General features: G+C 38.2%; 2 protein-coding genes across 9 annotated transcripts in view; one reads left to right on the top strand and one right to left on the bottom strand.

Moving 5' to 3' along the window:
* WASF1 (WAS protein family member 1) overlaps positions 1-11,675 on the bottom strand; it is a 35,056-nt gene extending 23,381 nt beyond the window's left edge. For 2 of the 6 annotated variants that reach the window (XM_006104032.3, XM_006104037.3), the window contains exon 1: positions 10,616-10,834. The gene's annotated coding sequence lies outside the window, so the exon portion shown is untranslated. Of the gene's footprint in view, positions 1-9,809; positions 9,956-10,615; positions 11,177-11,550 lie in introns of those variants that run through there. The other 4 variants (XM_006104036.1, XM_023745330.1, XM_023745331.1 and 1 more) reach the window with 4 other exon arrangements.
* Positions 11,225-22,329, top strand: part of CDC40 (cell division cycle 40) — a 47,446-nt gene continuing 36,341 nt past the window's right edge. For 2 of the 3 annotated variants that reach the window (XM_006104039.3, XM_023745329.1), the window contains exons 1-3: positions 11,225-11,386; positions 11,548-11,794; positions 21,709-21,795. In XM_006104039.3, the coding sequence (XP_006104101.2) occupies positions 11,253-11,386; positions 11,548-11,794; positions 21,709-21,795 (468 nt within the window). In that variant the 5' untranslated portion in view covers positions 11,225-11,252. Of the gene's footprint in view, positions 11,387-11,495; positions 11,795-21,708; positions 21,796-22,329 lie in introns of those variants that run through there. The other variant, XM_023745328.1, reaches the window with a different exon arrangement.

The raw sequence follows: 22,329 nt of genomic DNA, 5'->3' as shown, positions 1-22,329 counted from the left end.
ATTGTGCTGCTGTGAACATAGGGGTGCATATATCCTTTCTGATTGATATTTCTGGTTTCTTGGGCTATATTCCTAGCAGTGGGATCACTGGGTCAAATGGGAGATCTATTTTCAATTTTTTGAGGAAACTCCATACTGTTTCCCACAGTGGCTGCACCAGTCTGCATTCCCACCAGCAGTTCATGAGGGTTCCTTTTTCTCCACATCCTCCCCAGCACTTGTTGTTTGTTGATTTGTTGATGATAGCCATTCTGATAGGTGTGAGATGGTACCTCATCGTCATTTTGATTTGCATCTCTTGGATGATTAGTGACTTTGAGCTTGTTTTCATATGTCTCTTGGCCTTTTATATGTCCTCTTTCGTAAGGGGTCTATTTAGGTCATTTAAGTGCCCATCAGCAGATGAGTGGATTAAAAACCTGTGGTACATCTACACAATGGAATACACGCTGCTGTAAAAGAGTAGGAACTCTTACCATTTGCAACAGCATGAATGGAACTGGAGAGCATTATGCTAAGCGAAATAAGCCAGTCGAAAAAAGAAATATCACATGATCTCACTCATATGTGGAATATAATGAACATAAACCGATGAACTAAAATAAATCCAGAGACATAGAAGCATCGAACAGACCATCCAACCTCAGGGGGAAGTGGAGGAAGGCGGGGAGAGATCAACCAAAGGACTTGTATGTATGCATATAAGCATAACCCATGGACACAGTCAGTGGGGGGGGGGGGTGGTGAAGGGGGGACGGGACAAGTGGGGAGTGATCAATGGGGGGAAAAGGATTCATAGGTAATACTTTAAACAATAAAGAATTTTTAAAAGACCAAAAAAACAAACAAACCCCTACTAAATCTAAAAGACAAAAAAGGAAATAAAAGGAACTGATGAACATTAAGGTAAAAAAGAAAACAAGTAGGAAAATGGTAGGTTTAAACTCTACCATATCAATAATCTCATTAATTATAAAGGATCTGAACATGCCAACTAAAAGGAAGACTGCGAGAATGGGAAAAATAATGAGACTCATCCACATGTTGCCTATAAAAAATCTGCTTTAGACATAAATTGGTTAAAAGTAAAAGGATGGGAAAAGATACATCATGCTAAGGGAAAAAGATTGAATGACTATATTAACTAATTAGACAAAGTAGATTTTAGAGAAAGAATATACGCAGAGATAAATAGGATCATCATTCATAATAATAAATGAGTCAATTCATCAAAAAGATGTAATAATCTAAAATGTTTATGCACTTTATAAAGAGCTTCAAAATAAAGTAAAAATAAAACTGCAAGAAAAAAACCCCAAGAAAGTCCACAGGTATAGGCAAAAATTTCACCATCTCTACTTCAATAATTGAACCAAGTAGGCAGAAAATCAATAAGCACATAGAGGTCTTGAAGAACACTATCAACCAACTTGACCTCACTGAATTTTATAGAACATCCCATCCCCAAACATCAGCATACACATGTTTTCAAGTTTACCAAGAAAGTCCTTATTTTATGCCATAAAGCAAGTCAGAATAAATTTAAAAGGATTCAAGTCCCACAATGTATGTTTTCTATCCACAGTATAATTAGAAATAACAGAAAGATATCTGGACAATTCTTACATATCTAAGAACTAGAAAACATATTTTGTAAATAGCCCCAAATCAAGGAATAAATTTTTAAAAATTAGATTTTGAACTGAGTAAAAACTGGAAAAAAAATCAAAATTTGAGGAAAGCAGCTAAAGCAGCACATAGAGGGAATTATATAACACTAAAATGTCTATATTAGAAAAGAACAAAGATCTCAAATGAATGGCCTCAACTACTTTCACTTCAATAGAAAAAAATAGAGCAAATTTAACTCAAAATAAGCAAGAGATGAAATAGTAAAGATGAGAGCAGAAATCAATGGAATAGAAAACAGAAAAATAATGGAGGAAAAAAAATCAATGAAATCAAAAGCTGGTTCTTTGAGAACATCAATGAAACTGCTAAATCACTAACCAGGCTAATGGGGAGGGGAGGGAGGAGGAAGTAATACAAATTGGCAATATCTGGAATGAGAGGAGTGATATCACTATAGATTCTAGAGATATTAAAAGAATAGTTAGAGAATATTATAAACAACTTACGCCAATAAATGAAACATGAATGAAATGGATAAATACCATTAAAGACACAACTATTAAAACTTACTCAAGAAGAAATACATAGCCTTTTGAAAAAGAAAAACAATATTGGAGAATTTATACTATCTGACCTCAGTATTTATTATTAAGCTACATAATTCAAGATAGTGTAGTATTGATGTGAAGAGACAAATAGTCAATGGAAGAGAAGTGTCCAGAAGTTGACATAAGTGTAAGGCAATTTAATACAGAAATAATTTTTTATATTGCTACAATAATTGGATATCTATATTAAAAAATAACACTTTGATCCTTACCTCACACCATATACAAATGATTCACATACCTAAACATAGAATGTAAAACTATAAAACTTCTACAAAAAAAACACCCAGAAAATCTTTGTGACCTTTGGTTAGGCGAAAATTTCTTAGATAACACCAAAAGCACAATCCATAAAAGAAAAAAAATGTTAAATTGGAATTCAACAAAATTAAGAACTACTGTTTTTTGGAAGACTGTTAAGGGAATGAAATGATAATCCACAGGTTGAGAGAAAATATTTGCAAATCACACATATAATAAAGCACATATATCTAGAATAAAGAACCCTTAAAATTCAATTAGAAAATAACCCAATATATAATAGCTAAAGATTTGAACTGATACTTCACAAAAGAAAATATACAAACGGCAAAAGAAAAGACTAATGACATCATTCATTAGTCTTTAGGGAAATGCAAATTAAAGCCACAATGATATACCACTATAAACCTATAATAGCTAAAATTAGAATAGCAAGGAGGTAGAACAATTGAACTCACACCTTGCTTGTAGAAATATAAAATGACATGACCACTATGAAAAACACTTCAGTACTTTCTTACAAAGTTAAACATATGCCTACTGTATGACCCAACTATTCTACTTGTAGGTATTTACTCAGGAAAAATGAAAGTATATGTCCAAACATTGACTTGTACATGAATGCTCACAGCAGCTGTATTTATTTGAAATAGCCAAAACCTAAAAACCACCCAAATGTTCATCAACAGATGAATGAATAACAAATTGTTATCCACTGGAACAGTATTCATAGATTGGAATAGTATTCACCAATAAAATTAACTAATGATATATGGATCAACATGGGTAAATTAAAAATCACCATGCTGAGTGAAAGAAGCCAAACAAATAAGAGTACATACTATATGATTTCATTTATAAAGTTCTAGAAAATGCAAACTAACCTATAGTGACAGAAAGTAGATTAGTGGTTGCCTACAATGGACATTGGGATTGGTGAAAGTAGAAAGAGGTTGGATACAGGGAATACAAAAGAAGACTATGAAGGGGGGAGGTTGCTCATTATCTTGTCATGATGGTTTCAGAATGAACTCACAAGTCAAAACTTATCTAACAATTTATTGTTTGGCAATTATAGTTCAATAAAGTTCTCAAAAATCCATCTAATCAAATAGCATTAACTTTTTGTTCCATTATTCTTATTATGCTAAAAATGCTTATTTTCTACCAGCTATTACCAAAAATACATGATTTAAATTTATGATAGTAATATTAGACATCAACTTCAATGTGCAAGAGGGTATGGTTTGGTTTTTCAAAAATGTTTCTAGGAATATGTATGCAAAAAATCTTGAAGACCAATAAATTAAAACAGTGCAAGTTTGGAGAAATGGGTAGATCAATGAGATTTGCTCTTTTGTCAACATATTACAATCCTATTCTTGACTTGAAAATAAATGCAGTTATCACAATGGAAAACTGTATGTGGCTTTATCAATTCCTATCCCTATCACTAAAAACAATCTAGAACTATAAAATAGTAGATGAGATGGGTTACTAGGCATTTGTAATTTGCCTATGTCGAAGTAAAAATTTCTCCAGAGTTCCAAACCAGTTCCCAAATGCTATTTAATTATCCTTTCTTCTGCATCACCATCTGTCCCCACCTTTCCCCATCAGATCACTACTATCAGCATAGACTTATGCTATAATCTCATCCATCTTAAAAACACAAAACAACATGAACAACAAAAACAAGCCTCTTCATCCCACTCTATCTACCCCAAACCTCCAACACACACCCTGATTTCTCTGCTCTTCTTTATGGCAGAAGTCCTTGAATGAGTTCTCTGATTTCTCTCACAGGATTCTCACTTAAATCTGTTCCATTCAGGTTTTCATTCTCAGCACTATACCAAACCATCTTACCAAGGTCAGTTATCTGCTATACCAGTAATTAATTGTCAGGCCTCTTCTCTCAATCTCTTTACGGCATCTGACAGTTAGTTGTTCACTCCTTGAAATCACTTCCTTAATTTGGCTTTTAGAAGACCTCAAACTCATGGCTTTCTTTCTACCTCCTCCTTATCTTCTGAACCTGTAACCCTTAGAGTATTCTAAGACTTAGTTCTTGAGCCTTTTTTTATTACTTTTATCCATATTCACTTCATTAGTGGTTTCATATTAAATGTTCTTAAAGTGAGATTATACATCTATATCTAACTTAAGGGTTCACTGTCATCCTCAAATAAAGTCAATTATAGATAACTGCCATTATTTGGGGAGGAAGCTGCAGATAAAAAAACAGATTCAAATAGAAACAAAAAACTTAAAAAGAAAAATAAGTGAAAAATTTCAATAGACTATCACCATCTTTTAGTTTAAGTTCAATATTCCTGATAACTTAAAAACTAAAAATAATAAATTTAACTTGATAAATACCAAAACAAATACTTTTTATTCTACTAATTTATTACATACATTAGAAGTATTAAAATACTAAAATAATTTCATTAAAATGTAAATCAGGGCCTTAACTATGGTTCTGGTCCCATGAGAGTGTAACAGTAATATCTTATATTAATGTAGACTTAATTCAAAAGCCTTTTTATAGCAATTATCTCACTTTACCCTAAAAAAAGACTCCATAAGGATATTACAGAAAATACTATTTTAACCAGCAGTTTGATGACCTCTCACATAACAGGCTTTTAATAAGCAAATATAATGAATTTAAAATTAGTTGGAGAACTCCTAAATCCATCCCTACTATATTTTAAAATTCATGTTCAACTGATGACAGGTCATTAATGTCATCTTTTTGTACTTAGTGTAACATTACAAAAAAGAAATTTACATTTTCTTTTTAATGCTAATGAATGAAACTAAGAAGTCCTTTATAAACACATATAAGAGACGTGCTGTATTTCATTTAATTCCATGACTAGACAATGAAAATGATGATTTTTATTATATTAACCCTGACGGGGTACACAGCTGTTCCCTGCCTCTATCATAATAAAAAAGACTTATTTTTTCAAGTAAGAAGGAGAATACACTTATAGTTAAGCACTCACTAGTAATGCATGACCCCTTTTCTCTCACCAATATTCCTACCCCAAATGATGTGGCCTATACTGCCTGCCAACCCGAGGGTTAGAATTAGAAGCATGTAGAGTAGAGCAAGGCTTTCTACAGTGGTCATAATTGATTTGTTGGTCATATAATTAAAAAATGATAATAATTTGTATAAAAACAATATTGAACATGTTGTGTCCAACAGTAATTCTGTAGAAAAATCAATTCAGAATCAAATCATCTGTCCTGAGGGCTCCCACGGTCAGTGCTTCCAGTCCTGAAGATGGAGGAGCAACCTCTTCCCTTCTGCTAAGCACATCAAGTATCTGTGCACTCTCTAAAAGTCCTACCTCCAAGAACTCCATCTCTAAAATGTCCCCTTCACACCTAATATTCTATCCTACCAATCCAATTTCTCATAAAATGTATTTGTCCTTATTAAATTCCTGTAATCCTTTTATTCTCCTCTATTTTCAAAACCATCAACATACTTTTCTACTTTTGCCTCCCTTCCTACCTCATTAGCATTTCACATTCCTCTTCAAAGGAGAACTGCCCTAGACCTCAAACCCTAGTCCCAACAGAACAGTCAAATCAGAATGCAACACAAACATCATATCTGATCACACATTTGACATTCTCTTCTGGCTCTCCTTAATTCACACTCTGTAATTATTAAGTCAGAAGTCAACAGTTTTGTTATATCCCAGTTCTTTTCTACACTCTATTCTATGCATAAATCCATCTCTTTCCAGAATCTTGAACTGTCACCTCTAAATTACTTATACAAACAACCTAACATCCCTGTAAATATTTAGTCCTGTGCTATGAGTGTGCCAGAGAGCAATACAATAATGTTTCATTAACCCAAATTCAACATATCCAAAATCAAATTCATCATCCAAGACTCTCCATTCTCCCCCAAAAGAAAATTTACCCATTCTTTGGACTTCCCTATTCCTAGTAACAGCAACAAATCAATTTTGACCACCATAACAAAAACTCTCCTTTAAAAAACTAAAAAGTCTAGCTTTCAAGCATAGGCATTTGAAAAAAAGATTAAGACTACAATCTTTTCAGAGGTAGATCGAGAAAGAAAAAATTCCCTAACAGGAAGCATATAAGCATTAATACTAGAAAGGAAAAAATGAACCCTCAGTGGGGGGGAAGGTTATAATGAGCTTCTAAGTGCCTTTGAATTTTATTTGTAATTGAAAGGACCCACATAGGTCATCTACTTCAACGTCCTCATTTTACAATGGAGAAAAATGAAAGACCTTTCTTGAGAGCTAAAATGACTGGTCCAACATTACATAGAAGTTCCTAGCTCCTTCCAATTTCTCCCATTCTCTGATCACTGCTTCAGATGTGAGGCTGTACCACTTTCTGAAGAAGACCCTCTTCTCCATGTCCAGTGGGTATCAGAGATCAAGTTCCTAATAATGTTGTCAAGTCTAACACAAGAGAAATGTATTCCTAGCATTTTGAGGTAGATTCTGAATTGACTTTTCTATAGAAGTATTGCTGTACACAATATGTTCAATATTATTTTTGTACAAATTATTATAGTTTTTTAATTCTCTAGTATTATTAGTTAGCCTAATTCTCTAATTAAGGTATATTATGGATTTTGGTGGGCTGTTTATTCATGTAACCACTAAGTTTCCTGTTTATGAGAAAGTAAGTTCCAAGTTATAAACCATTTTATAAGTTTTAAGGTATAATCAATCCCATTTTAAGTTAGGAAGTACCAATACACAATGATTCAAAATTATAAACTGTATGTGATAAGCTAAAAACACATTTCAGAAAATGTGCCATTTTATACAAAGCTCCACCTCAGGGACCATTTATTTTTAAAGTTAGGTATTTTGAACATTTAGCACAGGATATAATCTACATACACCTTTATATTAATATTTCACTGGAAAACTGAAGTTTAAAAAAAATCAAACATTTCTATACTCATTTAGGAAAAACAAAACTTTTCGTGTATATTTTCATGTAGAGAGCTATATATAATAGGTAAGAAGAAAAATATTATCATTTCATATATAAAGAGTTGACAATGTATACATTATACAATATCTAGGGCTAGTTCCAAATATGTATGGGTAAATAAATTATATCTGAACAGATAGTGGAAATTCAAAAAACATCCAAATACATTTTTCTTTTCTCTTGAGATAAAGTTTGTTTCATGAATTAAAATTTGTTTGATAAATCTATTTTTAAAATTTCTACTCAGTACATTAAATCAATGGATATTCTTCACTCATTCATTTAATCTGTTCAACAACAAAAAACAATGAGCCCCTACAACCTGCTACACACTGTATTAACAACTTTAGATTTATAATAAAAAACATCAAATCAGTTCCTGTCCTCAAGAAGCTTAAAAAAAAACCTTGAGTTAACTGTATGTACCCGTGATAATGACAGCTGAATTTCAGTTGGTCATTTTTAAAAAACACTGAAAAATATAACCAAATTAATTTTCCAAAAAAATAACCCAATACAATAGTAATTTTGAAGACACTGAATAGTCTCATCTATATAAAGTAGCCTCACAAAGGAACCAAAAGCACTGTTTTTGTAGATCTCTAATAATATATTTTAATAGTGGTTTTTGCTATGAAAATAAATCAAAAGCTATGTACTGTGATAATGAAAATCAAGCATTTGGAAATGGCACCTTTGACTATTCTGAAAATAAAGCAAAATGAATAAAGTATTATACGATAGTCATACATTGTCAGGGACCATTTTAAGTTAGGAACTTAATGCTCAGTTCTAAATATATAATTATTTACAAACCTGAATAATAAAGTAGCTCCATAGCATATCTTACAAATGATCACAACTATGCATTTTGGATTTTGTCAGCTACAAGTTTTTAATGAAAAAGGCCTTAATGTTTTCTGGAGATTTTATTTTTCACAAACTTAAATCAATATTCTACTTGCTTATTACCAAGTACTATAACTTTTTTCATCCATACTAACCATACCTATATTTAGATATTACATACTGATATTAACTATAATACCTATTAAATTATTAAAAACTCTTGATATATGAGAAACATTCTTCAATTTAGAGCCATACCTTTCCAAAGCAAAATGCAATGTAAATCAACCATTCTAAAATGTCAAGAAAAATCCTGACATTTTTTCATGAAATTTTACACTGAAATATTTTTCATCATTCATCAGTTAAAACATTTTTTAAATCTTTAAAAGCATTACGAAAACATCTTTACTGAATTTATGCATTCTACTTAGTAGTGGAATAAATGGGTATTTTATCACCATTTACATATAAGGAAATCAAGGCACAAAGGTGTCCATTTTGTAAACTGCAAGGTCACTTCCTAAGCAAGCAACTGATCCTACCCCATCAAATTATATGTGCGCCACTTTCAAGTGCCACAAAACAATTACTGTACCTTAAAGCAGCTGCCTCTGCAATGCCTATGTGCATTCCATTTTATCTAGAGGGTTATGGCAACAAGCTCAAACAAGAAAAGCTGGAAAGGGAGGATTACGAAAACAAAAAGAAAACACTTATTTTTGGTAGGGAATCATTTATTTTAATATAATAAGATGTAAACAGTGTTTAACATAGTATCAAATAACTAAGTTGTTTCTTCCATTTTCAAAAAATAATTCACCTTTCAGTTAGATCATGCAAAATTAGAGCCTACCCATCCTTGTAGACGTAAGTTAGAAAAACGAGGAAAAAATCCTGTAGCAAGTAATTCAATACATGATAATGCAAAGAGAGAAATGAACAAAAAATGAAATTTAGATAAATTAGGAAAAGGTTGTTACCATAATTACAACTCCATCTTAAATATTAAATGCTTCCTTTCGTTCAGCTGCAGACTATGATAAGCATCATTTATTCTGTTATTAGAAAATAAAGAATTCCAAAACTTTTCTTATTGAATGCTTGAGAAATTTTATACCATGTACTTTATTCAAAGATTCGACATAAATATACTTTTCCTAACTTAGAAACTCAGGGCATGAGAAAAGCTGTTCCTGAGAGTTCAAAGATTGAAACTGCATGTGCGAAGATGATAGAGTGCTATCAACCATTAGAAAAGTGAAAGTTACCTACCATCCAAATTAAATTCAAGAACATCAGACGGGTTGAATAACCAGTAAATCAATTACATCGATTACCGGACAGAAATAAGACTTGGCTAATACGTGAATCTAACACCAAAGGAAAAAATGAAAATATAACCCAAGGATAGGACTAGCCCGAGTCGTATGAAAGTACCCCGTCTAGCTGGGGATCAGCTAATCAATCGGCTACAGGACAGGTTGTGAGCGTTCAGGTCAGATGTGCTCTCAGTTCATCGTTATTCCAGCTCATCATCAGCAAGTGCAAGAGAAGGCGCCTGAGGACCGAAGCTAGGGGGCACGCTGTAGCAAGGGGAGAAGAAAAACGGGAAAGGTGCAATGGATGCTGCATAGTTGAATAATTATCTGGGTGGCACAATGGGCGAGAACTGCCGACATCGGAGCCGAGGGAACGGCTCCCCAACTCGCCACGAGGCACCCCCCATTCCCAGGCATCGGAGGCAACAGCCCCGCTTCGCCGGCTCCCCAGCGGAGAAAGGGATCCCCGCACTCGCTTCACCCTTAGGTCTTCAGACCCAGACCCGCGGCGCAAGCACGCAAACGCGGAGCTTCCTTTACCGAGCACCCCGGCCCCCGGCGCTGCAGCCACCCCCGCAGCCAGGAGGCCGGGTGGCTGCCCGGGGGTGCAGGGCAGGGGCGCTCAGACGGTGGCACCTCAGGTGAGACCCGCAGTCTCCCCGCCTCGGGCCGGTCCCTGCAACCGAGACCCAGACGCGCCGGCCGGCCGCCGTCTCCCGCGGCACCCAGCCCTGCCGGCGGGTGGGCGTCGGGAGATCGGGAACCGCGATGGGGGTGGGGGACGTTGCGGGGGAGGCGCGCCCATCCCCGTAACCTTTGCTGGGCTGGAGCTCCACGCACCGCTCTCCGTGCTGGCCGGTGGGGAAGAGTTCCTCCCCGGCACCCTCTCCCCGAAAACACAATTCCTGGGAGACTCGCGCTCACCGAGAGATCTTGGGGGCTCTTGCCTTAGCCCTTCTGCATGCTTCGGCGGCGGCCGCCGGTCCGCCTCTGCTCCCCGGACTCCCCCTAGAGCCTCCAGGGGAGTCAGGCTCCCGGGGGGAACCCGCTCGGGCAGTGGCCGACGCACCGGGCCACGGGGAACGCCGCCAGCGGCGCCCACCGGTCGTCGGATCCACAGTGTGCTCGACGCGCGAGCGAACAACACCGAGCGCCGCTGCCGCCGCCCCCCACCCGCCCCCTCCCCGCGCGCCCCGCTCCACAACCGGGCGCGGGGACCAGCGCCTGAAGCAGGGGGGACCGCTGGACTCTCGCCACCTAACCTCCCACCCTTCCCACCAGGAGCTATTCCCCGCCAGTCAGCGTCTTCCAACTTCAGATTCTCGCTTTCCTCTTCAGCCCCCAGGACTAAGGTGCAGCCGTGGAGGGAAACTCAGCCTCCGCCCCCTCGCCCATAAGCGGGGATGAGTATCAATCTTCCCCCCTTTCCTGAGGTTTCATGGTATTGCCCAATCCCTCAATTGGGGGAGAGGGGACGGAGAGAACACTGCCTGGCCAGGGAATGAGGGGAAGATGATAGCCAATTGAATGACCCATCCATTCGGGGGCGGGGTCAAAAGAGATGCTGCCGGCCCCGCCCCCTCGATCTAAACTACATTTCCCATTGTGCCTCTGGTTTCCTGTCGCGCTGCACGCCGGGAGTGCAGGACTCCGACCGGCAAAGTATATCGGAATTCGTAGTCTTAAGTCAAAAAGGTCCTGAAAGTTATAAGCTAATATAATTCTATTTCCCTCGATACATGTTCCAAATTATCAGTTATGCTGTACTTATTCTAATACTAATTAATTTATTTAAAGTGTCATAAATTATTGCTTAGCAAAGGAACTAAACAAGGTGCGCATTGGCAATCTTTCAGGACCTGGGAGCCGCCGCTTCTTCCGCCGGGGCCTGGTCTCCGCAGCTCTACCGCCGTCATGTCGGCTGCGATTGCAGCTCTGGCTGCTTCCTACGGTTCGGGTTCAGGGTCCGAATCGGACTCGGACAGTGAGGGCGGACGGTGTCCACTGCCAGCGGCGGACTCCCTCATGCACTTGACCAAGTCGCCTTCCGCCAAGCCCTCTCTGGCGGTGGCGGTGGACGCGGCTCCGGAGGTGGCAGTTAAGGTAAGCGCTTTTGCCCCGGACGCGGTGCGGGAATGGGCTTCTACTCCAAAACCTGGCGGTGGCTTGTGAGGCCCCGTGTTACCTCTTGCTCCGTGCCGAGAGACGAGTTGCTGACGCTTGGAGTTCTTCTCCTCCCCACATGCATCCTCCTCGGGAGAAGCCAGGAAGTGGGAGTTCAGGACAGCGCTCCGCTGCTCCCCGCCTTCGCCTGCCCGTGGGGAGAGGGAGTGAAAGTCGAATGTATGGATTAGGTTGTGGCCTGGCTGGAGCAGGTGTCATCTCAAAAGATAAGAAAGGCTAACTCAGGACTTCTCAAACTAGAGCGGATGCCCTCACTGGATGTGAGCAGTGGCCTGGCTTTGTTTTGTTTTTGAAGTTTGAACTGGATTCCCAGCTCCACCCCCTTGTCTGGACTTGGCCAAGTTTCCTACCTGTGCAATAGAGATCATCATAAAAGCACATACTGTGTGAGTGGATTATTGTGGCGGTGAAGTGAAACGGCGTAAATGGAGCGAATAGCCTGGTATCCAATATAGTGCGATAAGTGTTGTTAGCTCTTTTGATTGTATAGGTCCGTACAGTGAGAAAAGAACTTGGATTTCAGAAGGAATGCATGACCCCAGTTGAGAGAGGTGATAGAGGTGATAGAGGGAGAAATCGGGTTATATAGTTGATTTAACAAATGTGGAACACATGTTATTTATCAGGAACTGTTCTAAGGGCTGATGACACAGAGGCCAACAAGCCAGGCATCTTTGCCGTCACGCGTCACACATTCAATGGAAGAGGCAGCCAAAAAATGTGAGCAGATAGAGTGGCAGATTGGACTGCGTACTGTGAAAGGGGAAAATAGAGTATTATGATAGAGAATAGATAGGTCAGGGAAGTCCTCTCTGAAGCCAGCCACGCTCAAGCAAAGGCTAGAGATCCCAGGCAAAGGAGACAGCAAGCCTTGAGATGGCAGAGTTTAATGTGTTCGAATAGCGGAGGGGAAGTCAGTGTGTCTGGAGCCCAGGGAGAGCATCTGCCAGTTGGTAGCCTAGGCCCCAAAGGGGGTGGTGATCAGAAGCTCAGGGGAGGCAGTGTGCAAAAATTCCTTGGTATTTACGATGTTCCCAGGGTCATTGTGTTATCACTTACGTCATTTACAAATTCCCCAAACTTATACATCAGCTCCTGAGCCCTCATTCCTTTCACAGCTCAAGTTTTGGGATCTCTCTCCTACTTCTTCATTGCATTTTCTCCTCAACCCAGAGCAGCCTGGTTGTAGCTTCTTGGGCAAACTCTTGGAGTTGTAAGATACCATAAAGCATTTAAAGCACTCTGCCAGGCACACTATTCTTATTATGTCCAATTGTAAACTCCTTGCTAGCTCCGGAGCTATTAAGCCTCTTTCTTAGGATGGCTCTCAGGCACCTTCAGCCCCATTTTGAATAATGATTCCAACCCATTAGTCCAAGCCAAGAAGAGGGGGTCTTCCTTTACTTTTCTTCCTCAGCCCTTGAAGCTAGTCATTCGGCTTATTCTAACATTTCTGCCAGGCCCTACACTGGGCCATAAAATAAATCTCAGTAAATTTTAAATCATGCTATCATGTTCTGTGACCACAGTGCATCTAAGCTGAATCAGCCACAAAGGATAACTATAAAATTCCCATCTTTGAAATATGAAATTGTACTTGTTAGTAACTTATGAGCCAAAAAAAAGTAATAGAGAATATTTTGAACTGAACAATCAGGGAAATAATATTATTCAGAACTTGTGAGGTACAGCCATGGCAATATTTAAGTATAGTCTTAAATACATGTAATAGAAAAGAAGAAAGTCAGAAAGTTAGTATGGTAGGCATCCTCTCTTTTGGATTACTTTTTTAAAATCATTCCATTCTTTTCCTGTACTCACTTCTAACTTATGCCCTCAATTTCTGGTAAGTGGTTAGTCCTAAAACTTAAAACATGTCTGAGTTGATACCTTTGCCTCTTAGTGAACAGTGCAAGAACACTTCACTTAGCTATTATTGTCATTCATTTAAAACTCAAAAGATGACAGCAAGTGAGTCTGATTCTTGGCATCTCATTATGCAAGAGATCTGTTTCTGCCTGTAGTGCATACTTAAGAAGGTCTTTAAGTGAGGGATAACTGGTGGCAGCTACTTTGTTTTAGTTTGTTGTTAAAATGCTTTTATTTAACCCTCTTTCTTTTTTTTTTTTAATATATATATTTTATTGATTTTTTACAGAGAGGAAGGGAGAGGGATAGAGAGTTTAGAAACATCGATGAGAGAGAAACATCGATCAGCTGCCTCCTGCACAGCCCCTACTGGGGATGTGCCTGCAACTAAGGTACATGCCCTTGACCGGAATTGAACCTGGGACCCTTCAGTCTGCAGGCCGACGCTCTATCCACTGAGCCAAACCGGTCAGGGCAATTTAACCCTCTTTCTTGAAGGGTATTTTCACTGGGTTGGGTTTGCTTAGCTGACAATTATTTTCTCAGCATATTTAAAATATTCTGTCTTCTGATTTTTATTGTTACTAATTGTTCCTGATAACAAGCCAGCTGTTAGTGTAGCTGTTTTTCTTTTGTTTTCGACTGCTTCTAAGACTTGCCCTAACCCCCTTTTATTTGGGGGTATAGTTTCATTACTTATATTCATTTTTGGATACGCACTTGTGGATTTCTTTTTATTTGTCCTGCTAAGAATTTGTCAGGTTTCTTTAATTGTGAACTAATTAGTTTGGAGTATACATCTTTAAACATTTCTGGAAAGTACTCAGTGCTTATCTTTTCAAATATTATTTTAGTCCTCTTTTCTCTTATTCTAGAATTCCAATTTAACATATTTGTGTTTTCCAGTGTATGACAATAACTATTTTTGCTTAAAATTTTATTTTAAGCTTGGCCGCCAGCGTTCCTCAGTGGTTGAGTGTCGACCTATGAGCCAGAAAGGTTATGGTTCGATTCCCGGTCAGGGCACATGCTTGGATTGTGGACTCGATCCCCAGTGTGGGGCGTGTAACAGGCAGCCAATCAATGATTCTCTCTGATCATTGATGTTTCTATGTCTCTCTTCCTCTCCCTTCCTCTCTGAAATCAATAAAAATATTTTAATGCAACATCGTCAGATTTTACACTTTGAAAATTATGTAATGAGCCCTATTGGATGGTAACAGTTGCTTATTAATTGACTTTAAAGTTAAAAAACTAAAGCAAGCCTGGCTTTCTCTCATTTCAGTTAATAACTTACTTTTCACCAATGTATCCCTTGCTTTAGCATAGTCTACGTGAGTAAAATGAAAATTTTGTCTCTAATTTTGAGCATATTTTAAAATTTTTTCTTCATGGGTGATCTTTCTCTTATTTGTGAGCTTCAAATGATAGCCCTGTTACCCTGCATTTGTTAAGAGCCAAACTCAAAAAATCTATATATATAAAAGCCTAAGCGGCCATTATGATCGAACAACTGGAATGACCGGTCAACCAGTCACTATGAGACGCATTGACCACCAAGGGGCAGACACTCAACGCAGGAGCTGCCACCTGGTGGTCAGTGGGCTCCTACAGCCAACCTCCTGTGGCCGACCAACCTCCCCCGGTCCCTCACCCTGTCCCTCCCCAGGCCGGCAGGCTCTAATGGACCCGGCCCCAATCGGGACTGGACAAGATGGCCCCAATCGGCCCTGATTGCCAGCCAGGCCTAGGGACCCCACCTGTGCACGAATTCGTGCACCGGGCCTCTGGTATCTTTATATGAATTTCGGTTCTTTTATCTCATCCACCTACACTCCCATTTTAGGAAGTTTATTCATTTCTACTTTCTTGGGGGGAGGGGGGATAAAACTATACCATAAATTAATAAATGTTTTATAATAATGATATGTATTTATGTTCTGCTTTATAGTTTATAAAGTGCTTTCACATCTGTTTTCTTATTTGTACAATAGTAAGAAATGTGAAAAAGACTGGAAAGTAAATATCATGTAGTTTTGTTCTCAATTTTCTTTGAATCAATGAAAGATAAACTTTCAAAACTTATTTGACTCATAGGATCTGCCCCTCATTTACTGCACTTTAATTTATATGGATAATTAAAACTGAATAGAAATCCTTTGTAATTCTGCAGTAATTTCAATTGCATGCCTAATTGTTATTGAACTCCTCATGGGTTTTAAAGCAAAGTTGTGGTACTGTCCAAGTTTTTCTAATTAATGTAAAATTAATAACTATTTTCTAGAGGTCTCTTCAGTTTGTTATGTGATTTGAGGACCCAGAGACTGGGACCTATTTATATGTTGTATTAGTTGCCACTGTTGCATATGTAAAGAGTAATTATTTTTAAATTGTACTTTGAATTTAAAGCTTGGTATCTCATGGTACTCTAGTCAAATAATTAAAGTTTAGAATACCCTTAATTGGAAAGATCTGGTAAACCATTATTTATTATAAAGTGATCTGGCAACTGTATTCTATGAAATCCTTTGGGGAGGTATCAATGTGGCCTCTTGTTAATTTAAGCAATTTATCACTACAAGTTGAATATTAAGAAATAAAGCATTTAATTTAGTTTTTATGCAGTTGAAGCAATTTGTTTATAATCTTTAACTTTATAGTACTGGGTTTTGCTACTGAGCCCTAGGCAAGATGTCATCTCTAATCAATGAAGATTCTAGTATGCATTCTAGGATAATGTCTGTGTGTCATCTCTTAGGTGGCCCAGCTTTGGAACCCCCTTCCTTAAGAGTCTTACTGTGAAGAATATCCCTCCCTGCCTCCTACCTTCAGGAGCTGAAAACCCGGATTCTCATTCTCCCAGTTCCCTTTAAGGCCCATTACTATGGTTTAGGCTCAGCCAGACAAATGCATCCATCTAATCTAAAGCTAATCCACAAAGGAGCAAGGAAATATTTTTAAGTGGCGGTGGTAGCCCAACATTATCTAGTTTCCTGGTCTAGTAATTTCAACAGCAGCATCCAGTGGCAGCCATAGCAGTGGTTTTCAGAAATGATGAACTGTTGTCTTCACTGGACTGGTTCTGTGATATGATTGGTTTAGAATTGTGATTCCATCTGTATATTCAACCCTTCATCTCTGCCTCTTTCCCCAAGCTGATTCTCCACCCTTCTTGGCGATGCTAAGAGAAACTTAGAAGGATTCAATACCGTTTAATCAGCTGTGATGGTTTCAGTTGCTTGCAACTAAGAACCTGAGTGATACTCTGCCCGCAATTTTGTTTGTTGCTAACTAGGTCTCTTTGACATCATTATGGTTACTTTACATTCTTCCCCTTCTCATTTATTCTATTAGTGCTTTGGGGCAAGTGACTGAATCTTGTTAATACTTAATTCACAGAGCATTGTAAGGATTGTATGAGGTAATATGTTTACTCCACTCCTGGCACTAATGTTCAGTACTTTTTTTTTTTTGTCAGTACTTTTTTTTATAGCACTTACCCTCTTCTAGGAAACTATATATACACACACACACACACACACACACACACACACATACATACACACATATACATACACACACACATATACATATATATATATTCACTTTATTATATTGGTTATGGTCTATATCCTCCACTAGCATATAAGCTCCACAGGGCAGGGATCTTTGTCTATTTCTATGGGCCTAGAGCAGTGCCTAGCACATAGTAGGCACACAGTCAGTATTTGTTAAATGAATAAGTCTGAAGTTATGGTACTTGTTTTATGAAGATGTCGGTGCCCCTAACTACACAAAGAAAGTAAAAAGACCAACTGTGACTCCCTACATCTTTACCCTCTAAACATCTGTCACCTATCAGTTCTTATCTTTGTCATCTCAATTTCATCTCAGAGAGAGCTCCTTCCCTTTTCAGAGGCTCATCTTCTAACTCTCCAGGATTCCCTTCCCTTCCACCTCTTCCATACCTTTGATTATCCCTCCTATTCATGTGTTTCTCCCTACTTGCTCCTTTCCTCTAGCCTATGACTGATTCAATAAATCTTTGACCTAGTCTTTTCTTATGGAGAGGAAAAAACAAACTTAATTTCACCCTGAAAATCCTTCAGTCTGGCACCCCATCCCTTCTCTTCTTTATCACCAAATGTCTTGAAAGAGTAAACATTATTTCTGTCTTGTTTTTCTAAATCCTCAGTTATACCTCTACCCCTTGCAGCTGGCTTCCCATACCCCACCCCACTACCAAAATTGTTCTGGCAAAGGTTTTTGTGACATGATTGCCAAATTCAGTGATTTTGGTCAGCTTTCATTCTATTTAATTATCTATGGATTTGACTTTTCTTCAATTTCATTTAACAAATACTTTTGAACATGCACTGAGTGCCCTGCATTGTACTAGGCAGTGAAGATATAAAATGAAGGTAAAGGTCATGTGCAGTAAATGTAGTAAATATCACAACTACTATAAGGAGTTATGAAAAACATTCCTTAGGACTGTGTACAAAAAGCAGTTTTTCTGAGTCAGAAGGAGGGAAGGTATCAGGAAAAATAAGATGATGACATAGTATCATCATCAGAAGATTAGCCTCTAATGATAATAAAGGAAAATGCATAATGAATAAAGAGTAACATTGCACAGAAAGCATGCAAGTGCTTGATATTTTAAAAAATCAGCAGTTAGCCTAATATGGCAAAAGTGAGGGGTATATTAAACTTGATAAGGAAGTATTAAAATAGGCCAGGCAAGATATGATGAAGCCCTGCGTAGGATAGTGGTGGCTGGGATGCTGAGAAGGGATGGTTGGAGTTGCTGGAGAAATAGTGCAGAGATAGAATAGTAAGACTCGGTGCCTCTTGATTTGTTAGTGACAGAAGGCTGAGTCATGGAATGATATCTGTTTTAGACACAGCAAAGAGTTTGAGTCTGTGGAACATCCATGTAATAAAGTTCAAAGTTAGATATGTGGATCCAGAGGCCAGGATTGTGGTCAAGGATAAGTTTCGGGTAGAAATTGAAGTCATGAGGAGGATAAGATCGGAGAAAGATATGGACAGTTTTGAAACTAGTGGGAAAGGAAGTTTCAATGGAGTCAGACCTGAAGGACTCTACCTTTGAGAAGTAGAGAAACTAAATTGCCTGTTTTGGTGAAGGGTGCTTTAAAAGATGTAAAATTTTGGCTTTGGTCGGGTGGCTCAGTTGGTTGGAGCATCATCCCATACACCAAAAGGCGGTGGGTTTGATTCCCCATCAGGGCACATACCTAGGTTGCAGGTTGTATCCCTGGTCAGGGTGCATATAGGAGGCAACCAATCAATGTTTCTCTCTCACATTGATGTTTCTCTCTCCCTTCCTCTCTTTCTAAAAATCAAATATATATATGTATGTATATGGATAGATATATATGTATGTGTATAGGTATATAAACATATATATCTATCCATCCATCCTGAGGTGAGGATTTAAAATAATAATAAAATAAAAGATGTAAAATTTTGGAACAATATGTGTGTGCCTGTGGTGTTGTTTCTCCTATCAGTTTTGTAGTCTTTGTTCATTAACTGGTCTAATGCTAGCAGATCTTCATTTGTCAGTGGCATTGCTTCTGCTCCAACATTACTGTCAATGTCATGATATCCCACCTGTTTGTAAAATTTGCAAAATCACTTTGCATTGTCTATTGACAGATATATCCTACCATCAGCAAGAGCCTAACAGAATAAAAATGGTGACATGTTAGGAATAGTTCTAGCTGTTGAGGACACATTTGTGCATACAAAATCCAACTTGTATAGCTTATATTTAGTGGAGGGAGGTAGACAATAAATATGTATGTCAGAAGGTGATACATATAATGGAGATCATTAAAGCAAGGTATTAGTAAGAGAAAAGTAAAAAAAAAAACCAAAAAAAAAAAAAAACCAAATCCAAAAAAAAAAAAAAACTCGTTAAAGACCTGATAGAAGAGAAAACAATCATGTGGGTATCCAGGAAAGAATATTCCAAGAAGAGGGAAAAGTCCAGAGACCCTTAGGCAGGATTGTCCTTTGGTGAATTCCAGGAGTAACAAATGATCCCATGAGGCTGTAGTGAAGTGGGCATAGGCAGGAGGTAGATGGAGACAGAATTTGGAGTGGAAGGGAGGGGGAGGAACAGATCATGGAGGGTAAATTCAAATGTCTCATCTTATAATAGCAATTTTGAAATTCCAGCTTTCCTGAAATATAATTCATAAATTATATGTAACTTCCTTAAAATTTTCAAAATATAACTTCAATCAAATGAAAGGAAAGGTATTTATAACATGTTCAATATGGAAATTAAACCTGTACAAAAACATGTTTTTAATATATAAAAGCTAAGGCAGGATGCTACAAGAAGACAAAAATGCTCTATAAAACTACCCTAGGGAACCGTGCTAACTTTCTGAGGACAAATGGAAATGAGCCTTGTAGGCCTTCGTTAGGCCTTTACTCTGAGTGCGGAAGGTACTGGAGGGTTTAGAGCAAAGGAGTAACATAATCTGGTGACTATTTTAAAATAATCACTGACTCCTTATGAAGTGAGGCTGTTGGTGGGCAAGGGACTATTAAATTAATCCAGGTGTGAGATCATAAATTGGACTGAGGTGAGAGTGAAAGAGGACTTAAAAAATGGTTGAATTCTGGATGTATATAGAAGGTAGAGGATTTGCTGATGGATTGGATATAGTACTAGATGATGTGAAAGGAAGAGGAGTCACGGATAATTCCAGGAATTTTTGCATGAGCAGATGTAGGGATGGAATTGCAACTAACTTAGAGAAGGTTGGAAGGTGTCCTGGGGGAAAGGGAGACCAGAAGTTCCCTTTTGGACATATGAAGTGTGAGATGGAGAAAAGATATCGAATTGAAGGTTAAATACACAAGTCTCTAAAGTTCAGGGGAGAGGTCCAGACTTAAGATACCAATTTGAGAATTGTTATATTTGTAAGAGGTGGGGTTACACAAAAGAGAGACTATCAGTAATCTGTAGTGGAGATGAGATTTTTATGTTCATTAAACTGGAGGATGAATTTAAGAAGGTTGAAACATTAACATCCTCTCTAATAAAGAGGAAATATGCTAATTGACCTTCACTGTCTCAAAGATGGCGGCGCCCACAGCCAATAAGAGAGGGAATATGCTAATTACTGCCACGCCCTCAAAGATGGCGGCGCCCAGTCCCACTCCAGCCCGCTGGGGCAGCAGGCACGAGACAAGGCCGGGCCTGCCTCATGTGCCTGCCTCTGGAGTCCCCCAGTCTCCTCGGTCCTCCAGCCGCCCAGGGCTGCCTGAGGCCCAGGTAACCAGGGCCGCCGGAGGCCTGCGCTGCTGGCAGTGGCAGCAGCAGAGGTGTGATGGGGCGTCGCCTCCCCTGATGGCCGGGTTGCCTCCCGCCCCTGAGGGCTCCCGGGCTGTGAGAGGGGCAGGCCGGGCTGAGGGTCCCCCCTCCAGGGCATGAATTTCATGCACCAGGCCTCCAGTAGATTGTAAGACAAGGTTCAGATTTAAGTCCTGTCACTTCCTTTTCTTTCCTCAGCAGCCCCTAAGCAATGCCATCTGGGTATATATTTAATAAAGATTGCTGAATAAGGAGCGCTTCTCCTGAATTTGGAACTGGAAGATTAGGTCTTTTTGAGTTAATAAAAAAGAGGAGTTGGATTCTTAATTTAAGGCTTTGAGTACTGTTAACTTATTTAGAAATTTTTTATTTATTCAGATGGGATAAAGTCAGTATTTTTTAAGGAAAAAAAATTTTGTTACGCACTTTAACCTTTATACCTGTATATATTACTTTTATTAGTCTTTGATTAGAATTATTAATTTTATGGCACTGATGTAATAATCATTAAATTGGTGTTAAAATGGCTAGTGAGACCTTAATGTAGTTTTAAAATAAAACAATTACTTGTCAGATCTTTAATGTTCATTTGGTTTTCTTTCAGGAAGATTTGGAGACTGGAGTTCACCTTGACCCTGCTGTCAAGGAAGTTCAATATAATCCTACCTATGAGACCATGTTTGCTCCTGAGGTGAGAAAACATACTATATGTAAGATTCTACCTTTTGCTAAACTATTTAAATTATACATAGGTAGATAAACAGTCGGTGAATTTTTCAAAGTTTTCTCACAAAAATATACTATTTAAACTTTTTAGAAAATATATCCTGTTATATATAAACTATATCTCAATATTAAAAGAAAATAAAATATACCTTTCTATTCTCCAAAACTTTGAATTGTGTATTTTGTGAGAATACTTTTTAAAAATCCACTAAGGAGTTTTATCTACCAACATACACCTATCTGGTAGTGTGGAGCTACGTCTTTTGAAAAAAGGAAATCTCAGAATATCTGATTCTTAGATATAAATTTAGTTAACATCTTCCTCTCAGTATTGATGAGAGAGTATTACAAATTAACCTTAAGGGGAAAAGAATTTGGTTTCTTAACATCATCACTGCATAGTATATTATGAAACATCTGGTTACAAACATTGCTGTGCTGAATATTAAAAGAGGTACTATACTGATGTGGTCACGGCTCGAAAGTAGTCACAGTGTTT

This window comes from Myotis lucifugus, unplaced genomic scaffold (genome assembly GCF_000147115.1).
Source record: "Myotis lucifugus unplaced genomic scaffold, Myoluc2.0 scaffold_537, whole genome shotgun sequence".
Taxonomy (NCBI): domain Eukaryota; kingdom Metazoa; phylum Chordata; class Mammalia; order Chiroptera; family Vespertilionidae; genus Myotis; species Myotis lucifugus.
The sequence above is the reverse complement of the archived record's forward strand: the minus strand, read 5'-3'. Positions and strand labels throughout refer to the sequence as shown.